Source organism: Carlito syrichta, unplaced genomic scaffold (genome assembly GCF_000164805.1).
Source record: "Carlito syrichta isolate Samal-C Ts95f unplaced genomic scaffold, Tarsius_syrichta-2.0.1 Scaffold309642, whole genome shotgun sequence".
NCBI classification, from domain to species: Eukaryota; Metazoa; Chordata; class Mammalia; order Primates; family Tarsiidae; genus Carlito; species Carlito syrichta.
In genome coordinates, this window is record NW_007253738.1 from 439,559 (window position 1) to 451,552 (window position 11,994).

An 11,994-nucleotide genomic window follows, 5' to 3' on the forward strand; every position below is an offset into this window, starting at 1 on the left:
TAATTTTATTAGTGTTTGCTTTATGTATTTAAGGGTCATGTTGTTAGGCATATTAAATTCAGGCTTTTTATATTTTCATGTGTAGTTGTTCCTTTTATCTTCTTCTTCTTTTTTTTTTTAAAGAAACTACTTCTAATTAGGCTTTCTTGCCTTATCTCTATTTTTTCTAGTGCTCATGCAATCTTGCCTCCTTGTAGTTAGCATATGCTGTTTTCCTCCTACTTTTCACTTTAAAATGTATATTTTAAAAATTGCTTTAAGTGTTTTTCTTAAAATCTAACCTAAGAATATCTTCTCTTTCTTGTTGAGTTTAGTCTGTTTGCAATTATTATGGTTGTTCAAAAATTTGATATTATTTTGTGATATTTCGTCTACTTTTCTTTTTCTTTTTGAGTTGTAGTCTCACTCTTTTGCCCAGGCTGGAGTGCAATGGCATGATCATCGTCACCGCAGCCTCGACCTGCTGGGCTCAGGCAATCCTTACACACCCCAGACATGCACCACCATACCTAGATAATTTTTTGATTTATTGTAGAGATTAAGTCTTGCCAAATTGCCCAGGCTGACCTTGAACCCCTGGACTCAGGAATCCTTTCACTTCTGCTGTGCTGGGATTACAGGCATGAGCTACCACACCAGACCTGAGTTTTCACCTACTTTTAGAAATGTTTGTGCTTTCTACTGATCATGAATAGTTTTGGGTTTTTTTTCTCTTTTTTCTGCCTCACCCTCTATTGGATTGAATAAAATATTTTAAAATTCTTTGTCCCTTGAAAGATTTGACCCTTAAATATTGTATCTGTTCTATTCGGTTTTCTACTTTTCAGCCTCAATAAACTTGCAATTGTGGGAAGCTGCCACTGCCAACGTCTGTCTCTTTCACGAGACTCGGCCTTTGCTTCCTTCTTTTTTCCTGAGAGCCTTACATAATGCCAACATTTGGTAGATAGTCTCTAAATATTTGTGGGATGTCTGCTAAATTATTTTTATGTCATACTAGGAGTTATCAAGCTATCCTGTCCTGGGGCCAGTTTGTGGGACACTGAACTGTGTTGTGCTTTATAGCTGTGAGACAATAAAAGGACTCTGTGTGCCAGATTCCTTGCTTATAAATGGGTATGAAATAGTTTGTATTGCATAAACTATTGTGAAATGCTTAGAATGCTGTCTGCCACAGAGTAAGACTCAGTATATATTAGTTGTTATTCATTATTGAACTTACTTCCTGTTTGTGAGTAAAGAATGACTTCTGGGTATATTTTAAGCATAAATGCCATGGCTATTCTTCATGAAATTTGTCTTAATATTTTGGATATGCTTGACGTGGAAGGAAGATGGAGATCATTATGAATCAGCATATCCTGAAGTAATATTTTGTGCCAAGTGGTTCTAGATGGAGCTCAGTTTAACTTAATTCAGTGATACGTTTTAGATTACAACAACATTTTTTCTGATGGCAGCATGGGGAAGAGAACAGATTGGAGTTGGGTCTGGGACCTTACAGGGATCCTCAGCAGGTGACTGCACCAAGCAGACAGGAATCTTTGGAGCATCTCAGGCTTGGTCGTCAGCAGATCAATAATTGACCTTAACTTTCAGTGCTTTCGTCAGGGGTGTCTTTCAGGTGACTTATTGCATATGACTTATGATTGACACTTTAAAAATAAATGTTGATTTGTTACCAGCTTTGTCTTTTGGCTTTGACTGTTTTATAGTTCTGCAGCTCTCAGCGACATTACTTTAGAGAGTGCATGCAGCAGTGATGCTCAAGGTTAAAACGTACTACCCTTAATTCCTTTATGTGAAAATTTTTGGAGTCTAATTCTTAAATTGTTATAAAAAGGAAAACTTTGTGCTGATTTTTTTTTTTTTTTAGTCTCAGATATTATTAGATGCCATTAGTGTGATGCTGATGAACTCACCTTTAAACACGCATCTTGATGTTCCCCCTTATAATTGCAGGGATCAGCATTTACAGCCCAACAATTCCAGATGTATAACCTTTTCCTGACTGTGGCCATTGGTGATGGGATAAAACTGTGGGACCTGAGAACACTGAGGTGAGGCCTGGCTGCACCCAGTCTTGCGGGGGGGGGGGGGGGGGCGCTTGAGAGCTGCAAGCCAACTCTGTTTCTTTTCCAAATGCGATAAACTGTGGTTAATCTGTGCACAGAGGCCAACCTAAGAAAAGACTGACTTATGCACAGAACAGGTGACTGTAGGTTTGGAATGGTGAGGTACTGGGGACTGGCCTCTCCTTTTCCATACCCGTAGCTCAGGAGGGTAACCGAAAGCGCCCTCAGTATCCGAGGCAGGGAGGGAGGCAACTGGTGTGCTTAAACTGCAATGATTCCAAGGTGGGATGCCCTGCTCCCCACGGGTGAGCACTGCTCACAGGGTGTGGGGTGACAGCACCCTTCTCCGAGTCTACTTTTCCTACCTCGTCAGGGCACCTATCTCTTTGGGGAGAGTATTTCGTTAAATCAGTTTTCGTTCTACATCATGCCTGTTTTAGTTGCTTTGGTGGACTTTGAACATATATTCTACAAAAGTTAGAAAGCACCTTGTCTTGGCAGCAAGATATGTATAAATCTTTTAGGATAAGGATTCTTTTTTATTATTATTATTATTTTATTTTATTTTAATTTTTTTTTGAGTTGGAGTCTCACTCTGTCACCCAAACTGGAGTGCAGTGGCCGCTCCCGGCCACCGCAACCTCGAACTGCTGGGCTCCAGCGATCCTTCCGCCTCAGCCTTCCAAGTAGCCGGAATTACAGGCATGCGCTAACACGCCCGGCTGATTTTTTTATTTATTGTAGAGATGAGGTCTCGCTGCCCAGGTGGGTCTCGAACCCTCAAGCTCAGGCAATTCACTCACCTCAGCCTCCCAAAGGCGCGGGATTACAGGCTGAGCCACTGAGTCCGGCTAGGATAAGGATTCTTAACCTTGTTGCCTTTGCCATTGACAATTTGGTGATGAACAACTTTGGACACTTTTTGAAGAAGGTTTTTAAATGCATAAAATGAAATATATAGGATTACAAAGAAAGCCATTTACACTGACATACATTTATCAAAATATTTGGACATTTGTGATATAACAATATTTGCTTCCTTATTAATGAAGGCAATAACAAAACTTATGTGCAGGGTTACTATCATTATTTCACATTAGCTATGAGAATTTATTTGTACAGTCACTTGCTGCCTCATGACGTTTTGGTTAAGGACTGTATGATGGTGGTGTCATAAGAGTGTAACAAAACACCTATTGTCAAGTATTTGCTACACTATACTTGGAAACGCCTATTGTCGCATATTTGCTGCACTGTAGTTTTTATCAGTATTTCAGAGGGTACTCCTCCTACTTATAAAAAAAAAAAAAAGTTGTAAAATAGCCTCGGGCAGATCCTTCAGGAGGTCTGTTACCTTAGGAGGTGACATCTCCATGCCAGATATGGCCCGGAAGGCCTTCCAGTGGGATAAGCAGTGGAGGTGGAATACAGTGATGTTGGTGATCTGACCCTGTGCAGGCCTAGGCTAAGGTGTGTGCTGTGTCTAAGTTTTTAACAAAAAAGTTTACAAAGTTAAAAGAGAATTAAATAGAAAAAGTTTATAGAATAAGGCTATAAAGAAAGAAAATATTTTTGTATAGACATATAATGTATTTCAGCTAAGTGTTATTGCAAAAGTGTCAAAAGATAAGAAAATAAGTTTATAAAGTAAAAATGTTACAGTAAGGTAAGAATAATTTAATATTGAAGAAAGAAAACTATTTGGTATGCTTTTGGTGCAACCTAAGTGTCTGGTGTTCATAAAGTCTATAGTGGTGAGCGGTGATGGCCTAGGCCTTCACACCCATTCATCATACCGCCTTCTATGACCATCTATCACCAGCTACAGAATTTTTCCAGTAGAATTATCTCTACAGAGTTGGTACTACCTAGAACATAGTGGGCATTCAATCCATAAGACACTGAATTTCAGAGACAGAATGAACAAATTAAGATATGATGTAGCCAGACACACAGTTGCATAGGAGCATTCTACTCTTAAATAGCTTTGTTTGTTGTCTGAGCACTCAAGGTGGTAGCTGCACAGGGCACGAGTGTAGACGGTCTGTGTGACCACAGGGTGTCTTCACCTGTTGTGCTCTTGCCAACAGGGGTACCATGTCAGCCTCCTGCAGCTCCATCACCTTGTCTCATAGGGATAGTGCTTTACTACAGATAGTCACTTCTCCTTGAAAGCTGGATACTTCGAATTTGATGATTTGTTATTTGTGGTCATCAGAGAATTTGGGCAGCAGCTTTTAAGGTCCAGGAGACTTACTGAGAATCTCTGCTGTAACATCGTGGAACCACAGACACTGTATGGGAAACCAACTAATAACAAATATTTGGCTGAACTGCCTTAAATCATTTTCCTAAACTAGTTTTGGAAATATAAATCATTCTCATAAATATTAATTATTCAATATTGAAATAAGTATGGTTCTTGCAGTAGGTCAGCAGACCTACTTTTCTGAGGGAATAAAAAAAATGTATATTTATTTTAAAAGTAAAAGTGTTATTAAATTGCTTATGTAGAGCTGTACAAGTCCTTTTTTATTTTACAGCCAGATACATGGAAGGAAAAACTATAACTAGACAAGGGCATATCTTTTTGTTGTGACTAGCTTTCTGTCTTCCAAAGCTAGACAGTTTAGGCAGTGACACTGTTCCAGATTTTTTCCGGTCATATGCTTAATTTAGAGAGTGTTTGCCACATATGTTCTGTGAATTGTATATGTCTTATATTTCATATAAATATATAAAATCTCCTTTAAGCAAAAAAAAAAAAAAAAAGTATACACACACCTCCTGATAATTACCTTCTGGAAGACAATCACTGAATATATAGAGTATAACAGTGTGATAAAATTGGTATTTGAGCGTCTGTATGCATGTACATGTTTGTGCACATAACCACATAGTTAGCATCTTTGCTCTTCAGTTACTGGGCAAGGACGAAAGCCCATCCAGCCAGTATGCGGGGAAGAGATTCTCTACCACTTCGGGCACCTTGGACAGGTACCCCGCTGGCATTGGTGTCTGTGGTCCCCAGTCCCATGCTGGCAAATGCTTGCTGACACTTTCTTTATTTTTTTTTTTTGAGTTGGAGTCTCACTCTGTTGCCCAGACTGGAGTGCAGTGGCCGCTTCCGGCCACCGCAGCCTCGACCTGCTGGGCTCCGGCAATCCTTCCGCCTCAGGCTTTCAAGTAGCTGGAATTACAGGCATGCACTACCACACCCAGCTGATTTTTTTTTTGATTTATTGTAGAAATGAGGTCTTGCTGCCCAGGCAGGTCTCGAACCTGCGGGCTCAGGCAATCCACTCACCTCAGCCTCCCAAAGACACGGGATTACAGGCTGAGCCACTGAGCCCAGCTCCTGCTGACACTTTTTTAGGAAGGCTCTGCTTATCCCCAAAGGTGTTGGAGGGCCTCTCAATAAAATTAGTGTGAATTCCTGATACCTTTTATGATATACTCATTTTTTACAGCCACTTTATAAGTAGTTGTCAAACTTAACCATCCTTCATAGAATGTTTCATTTGCTGAAAGTTTTATAATTTATTTAAACAATTTATGGTTTTAGAAGGTTTGTTTTCATACCTTTAAAGAACTCTAGAATACATTTATCATTTAATATTCCTTATATATAAAAAATTCATTTACTGATAGTTTTATCATCTTTGAGAATTTAAGACTTTGAAAAGTATTTGAATTATTGTTAAAGTACTCAGGAATAATCTGTTTACCATTTAACAATTCTCACACATAAAATATTCTTTCACTATTAGTTTGTTTCTTTTTGTAAAGAGAATCAACAAGTTGGTTTCTTTCCTCTAATTTGTGTGAAAATTTAAAAGTCCTTTCTTCTGGCATTTCTCTCTTCCCGGTAGGTGTGAGCGCCGCTTTGAAGGGCACCCAAATCGTGGCTATCCATGTGGCATCGCCATCAGCCCCTGTGGGCGATTCGTGGCTTGTGGGGCCGAGGACAGACATGTATGTTCTTTGCTGGTCTCTAGATGTAGAGGACAGACATATATGTTCTTTGCTGGTCTCTAGATGTAGAGTCCAGATGTCACTGTTGTGCTGTTTAATATTGTTGCATTTTAAGCTTGACTGCTGGTCAGTATTTTGAGACTCTTACGTAGTAATAGTATTTTAGTAATAATAATGTGAGATGTGAAAGGCTTTCATGTTTTTAGTGAAGAATGATAAGCACTAATTATTCATTTGCTAATGCATTAATCTATTTCTATATTTATTTATTAGTCATTTCATGGTACTACTATGAAGGCCTGCTATGTAAATGGCATTGAGCTGCATGCTGTATTTTTATTACAAGATGCTGACATTAATTAGTGAATTACCAGCTCCTGTCTAACCAGATGTTCCTTTTCTAGATCTTAAGAAACAATGTGCTAATTTTAGTTAAATTTCCAGCCTTCCCTCCATACTACACACCATGCAGGCACACCTTGTGGTGAATCTGGAACAGATACTAGTTCATGGCCATGTGTCCTCAATGTATTTATTTTTTTTAAGTCCTGTATTAGTTTCCCAGGGCTGCTATAACAAACTGCACACACTCAGTGACTTAAAACCACAGACCCTTGTTTTCTCGCAGTCCTGGAGACTAGAGTCTGAAGTCAAGGTGTCAGTTGGGTGGCTCTTTCTGCTCCCCCAGCTCCCATGACTGCCGCACCTCCTGGGTTTCCTGGGCCATGACTGCGCCATGCCAGCCTTTTTATCTGTGTGACCTTTCCTCCTCTGCATATCTTGCATCTCCCTGTCCTTTATCTTATACGGACACTTGGCACGGTTTAATGTTTGTCTCCTCTAAGAGTCATGTTGAAATGTAATTGCCATGTTAATAGTATTAAGAGGTGGGAGTTTCAGAGGTGACTTGGCCACGAGGAATTAATGTCATTGTCAAAAGGTGAGTCCAGTACCCTTTTGCCTCTTGGCTCTTCTACCTTCTGCCATGAGAGGACTCAGATTCTGGCTCCTTGATCTTGAGCTGCCCAGCCTCCAGAACTGCAAGAAAACACGTTTCCATTCTTTGTAAACTACCCAGTCTCAAGTATTCTGTTACTGCAACACAAAACAGACTAAGACAATACTGGTTATTGATTTAGGGCATAGCCTAAATCTAAGACCATTCTGATATCCTTGATTTAATGACATCTGCAAAGATCCTGTTTCCAAATAAGAGCACATTCACAGGTACTAGCAGTGAGGATTTGGGCATGTGTTGGAGGACAAAAATTTAATGCTAGTCTATAAGTCTTATCTAAAAAAATATACTGCAGACTGAATGTTCGTGTTCCCCCAAAATCCATATGTTGAAACCATCATCCCCATGTGATGGTATTACAATGAGGGGTCTTGGGGAAGTAATTGAATCTGAAGGTTGAGCTCTTAATGGGGATTAGTGCCCTTATAAAAGACATTCCAGAGAGCTCCCTCACCCTTCCATCACGTGAGGACACAGTGAGAAGGTACCATCTCTGAGCCAGAGATGCAGCCCCCACCAGACACCAAACCTGCTGTCTCCTTGAGTTTACACTTTTGGCCTCCACAGCTATGAGTAGTGAATAAGCTACTGAATGTATGATGTTTTGTTACAGAAGCCTGAGCAGATGAAGATAACATTTAAAGAAATTTCTAAAAATTAAAGGAAATCATAAATTTTTTGGAAAAAAAGTTTTATAGTTAAACTAATTCAGATTTATTTTCTAAACTATCCTTTTTATTCAGTTTAACTAGTAAGAATGGAATTTAAAAGCATTGCAAACTTTTAAAAGAAGCTTTTAAATAGGAAAGTTATTCTAAAATTTTAATAGTTCATAACTATGTAAACATGACCCATTGACACTTTTGGCATGTGCTATGATAGATACTTGGAGCTCCTCTCTGAATGAGGTGATATGATCATGTGAAAAATGCCAGGTTTTTTAAAAAAATAAAACAATGTATTCTGAAATTTACCATGCAGCTAATCAATAATTCCCCAAATTATTAAAGCAACCTAGAGGTTAAAATCAGTCCTATTTATTTGATAATATTTGGATGCATATAAATGACTTTTTTGCAATTTTTCCCCAGCATCACCACTACAAACAAAATAATGAAATTTTTGGTTTTTTCCTCTAATTTGTTTCTCTGAATCTAGTCATGTACCCAAAACTCTATCTACCAATTCAAACACACCCGTCATATTCACTTCTCTTTCAGAGCTTGCTATTACAATATCTTGCTGCTTTTAGATAGAAAATCAAATCTTCATGTGTTTGAAAGGTTTGAGCCCTCCCCATATGTTGCCTAGGAAATTCATGAGGTAGCTCAAGTATACACCGGTTCCTTTAGAAGCCAAATGCAAGTGAACTGTACACATTGAATTCTCTTGAAATATTTGGTTACCATACTCAACATACTGTTCTTACACTCAGTATACAATGTATTCACATATGTGAGTACAGTTCTCAGTATCGGCAGCTTAGTGGAGTAGGCAGCACCCTAGAGACATATTCTCTCATTTGATGAAAAAGCACCTCCTTGGCTCATGGTTTTCTTTAATGTAGGCACCTTGGTTTATTTATTTTATGTCCTCAGTGCCTAGCACAGTGTGACAAGAAAAACACCTTCAGTAAGCATTTTTCAATATACATTAAGGTCTCTGGATTTTATTATAAACTTAACACTGTTTGATCCATTAAATAACAGCCTTAATTCAAGTCTAATCTTTGATCACATGCCTTTCTTCTCTAGTTGTGCAACTGCACTCAGTTCTTATTTCCTACATCAGTTCTGCATATTGATATTTCCCTTCTACATTAGTCTGCTCAGGCTGCCAGAACAAACTACCATAGACTGGATGGTTTAAGCAACAGGACTTTGTTTCTCACAGTTCTGGAGACTGGAAGTCTGAGATCAAGGAGCTGGTCAATTCATTTCCCTGGTGAGGGCTCTCTTCCTGACTTGCAGTCAGCTACCTTCTCCCTATGTTCTCATGTGGTTCTCACATGCCCCATCATCCCGTTGTGGGGCCCCACCCTCGTGATCTCATTTAAACCTCATCACCCCTCAAAGGCCCTACCTCCTAATACCATCACATTGGGGGTTAGGTCTTCAACACATTTTTCTTGAGTTGGGGGAGCAACTTCAGTTCATAATACTTACAGAATAAATTTTTTTTTGAAAATTAAGAAAAAAATGAATGAACTCAAGTTTGTGTGTGTATTTCAGTGGATTTTATTTGTTCTGAAGTCAACTTTGATATTAATACAGTCATTCTAGCTTTAATTTGATTAGTTTTACATGTTATATCTTCCTCTGAACTTTATTTGATTTATCTGTGTCATGATATTTTAATTTGTGGGGTATTTATAGATAGCCTAAGTTGGGTCTTATCTTTTTTGAGTTGGAGTCTTACTTCATCACCCAGGCTGGAGTGCAGTGGCATGCTCACGACCACCCCAGCGTTGACCTGCTGGGCTCAGGTGATCTTTCTGCCTCAGCCTTCCAGGTAGCCGGAACTACAGGTGTGCGCTACCGTGCCTTGCTAATTTGTCGATTTATTGTAGAGAGGAGGTCTTGGCAAGTTGCCCAGGCTGGTCTTGAACCCGTGGACTCAGGCAGTCCCCTCATCTTGGTCTCCCAAAGTGCTGGGATTACAGACTTGAGCCACTGCACCCGGCCAGGTCTTATTCTTCAGTGTGACAGTGTCTTTTTTACTTGGAGTGTTTAGAACTTTTATATTTAATGTAATTATTGGTTTATTTGGATGTAGCCTACCATTTTGTTTTTTCCTCTATTTTACCTTTTAGATTATTTTAATATTTTTGTTGAACTCTATTTTAATTTATTTATTTTTCAACTGTATTTTTTTGTACAGTGGTATGTACCTGTGTGTGGTACTTCCAGGGATTGGAATATACATACCTAATATTTTATCAGACTTTTTGGAGTTGATACTTTAGTACTTCCTGTGAAATGTAGAGACCTTATCCTGGCATGGGTCCCTGTGCCCTTCCCATTTTATATTGTAGTTGTCATGAGATTATTTCTACATATGTTCCAAGCTCTGTCACATAATATTATAAATTTTATTTTAACAATTATACATATTTTAAAGGACTTTAGTGGAATATAATAGAGTATTATGTTTACCTAGACATTTACCATTTCTGTTGCTTTTCTTATTCCTTAAGATTCAAGATTCCCGTTAGTGAAATCCTTTTTTTCTTTTCTTTTTTTTAGACCTTGATAATTTTCTTTAGCATTTGTTTTAATGTACTTCTACTGGCACAATGAATTTTCTTAGTTTTCTTTCATTCTAGACTATCTTTATTTTGCCTTTATTCCTAAAGTGTATTTTCAATGGGTATGGAATTCTTCACTCACCAGTTCTTTTCTTACAGCACTTTAAATATGTTGTTCACTGTTTTCTGGCTGCATTTGTCTCTAATGAGAAATCTGAGGCATTTCAATAATTGTTTTCCTATACAAGGAGGGGTCCTCCCCCAAACCAGAATTTATTTATTAAAAATTGTGTATTTATTCTTATATGTTTATACTCTAGTCATCTTCAAATACTCTCTGTTTGATGCAGTGCACCTATTGAGACACTTTTTCCACTGCTCAAAACAGTTTTTGAACTTGTCAATTTTGATGCCTTTCAGTGCTTGTGCCATTTTTTGTTTCACCTCTTCCACATCAGCAAAACGTTTCCCTTTGAGGACTTTTTTCATCCAAGAAAACAACAAAAAAAGCTGGTTGGGGCGTGATTGGGTGAATAGGGAGCGCCATGCCATTTTTGGTCAAAAACTGCTGAACAGCAACTGCTGTGTGGGCAGGTGCATTGTCATGGTGGAAAACCCAGTCTCCTGTTTGCCACAAGTTGGGGTATTTCTTCCACAAATAGTGATGTAATCTTTTCAAAACTTCCAGATAAAAACTTTGGTTGACCGTTTGATTCAGAGTATGCTATAAGGGGCCTGCCCTCCAAATGATAATTCTGCTTTTTGGGGGGGTGCCCCCTTGTATACCTAATTTATTTTTCTGGTTGCTTTCAATATTTTCTCTTTAATTTTTCAGGATTTTGAGTTTGATCTGTCTAGGTATAGTTTTCTTTTAATTTATCATGTCTGGGATTCACTGAATGTTTTGAATCTGATGAAATTATGTCTTTTACCAGTTTGAGAAATTTTCTGTAATTTTTTTCAAACATTTTTTCCTATAGGATAAATGATGAGAGAAAGATGTGTATGAAGAATATATACAATAAATGAATAAATCATTCTGTATTTAAATCTCAGTGTAGCACTCATTTCCAAAAATTGCCGTTTCCATTTGAAATACATCGGTTTCTTCCAGTGTAGTTTCCATTTTATCTTTCAACCTTTAGGAAGCAATTATATTCAGTATTTGTTATGTCTGAATTTCCATGATTGGTAGTTTTTTGTTCGAATTCCAAATGGTCAACACTAAAAGATCTAAAATAAAATGTCCAAGGAAATTCAGAATGGGTATGATAATAAACCTACTTGAAATGTACAGGTAAATTAATTTTATTTTTCCTGACTTGTAAGTAAGAGGGAAAGGGAATATTGGTATTTTCTGAGTCAGTATGTTCTTTATGAAAATAGTTTCAGGCCGGGTGTGGTGGCTCAAACCTGTAATCTTAGCACTTTGGGAGACTGAGGTGAGGTGATTGTCTGAGCCCATGGGTTCGAGAACAGCCTGGGCAACTTGGTGAGACTTCATCTTTACAATAAATCAAAAAATTAGCCGGACATGGTAGCTCATGCCTGCAGTTCCGGCTACTTGGAAGACTGAGGCAGAAGGATTACCTAAGCCCAGCAGGTCGATGCTGGGGTGACCATGAGTGTGCCACTGCATTCCAGCCTGGGCGACGGAGTGAGACTCCAACTCAAAAAAA

At 38.4% G+C, this 11,994-nt stretch overlaps 1 protein-coding gene across 1 annotated transcript in view; it reads left to right on the top strand.

The window, feature by feature from the left end:
• WDR27 (WD repeat domain 27) overlaps positions 1-11,994 on the top strand; it is a 181,434-nt gene that overhangs the window by 70,250 nt on the left and 99,190 nt on the right. Inside the window, exons 18-19 of the mRNA XM_008067492.1 lie at positions 1,963-2,060; positions 5,948-6,050. Of these exons, the coding sequence (XP_008065683.1) occupies positions 1,963-2,060; positions 5,948-6,050 (201 nt within the window). The remainder of the gene's footprint in view (positions 1-1,962; positions 2,061-5,947; positions 6,051-11,994) is intronic.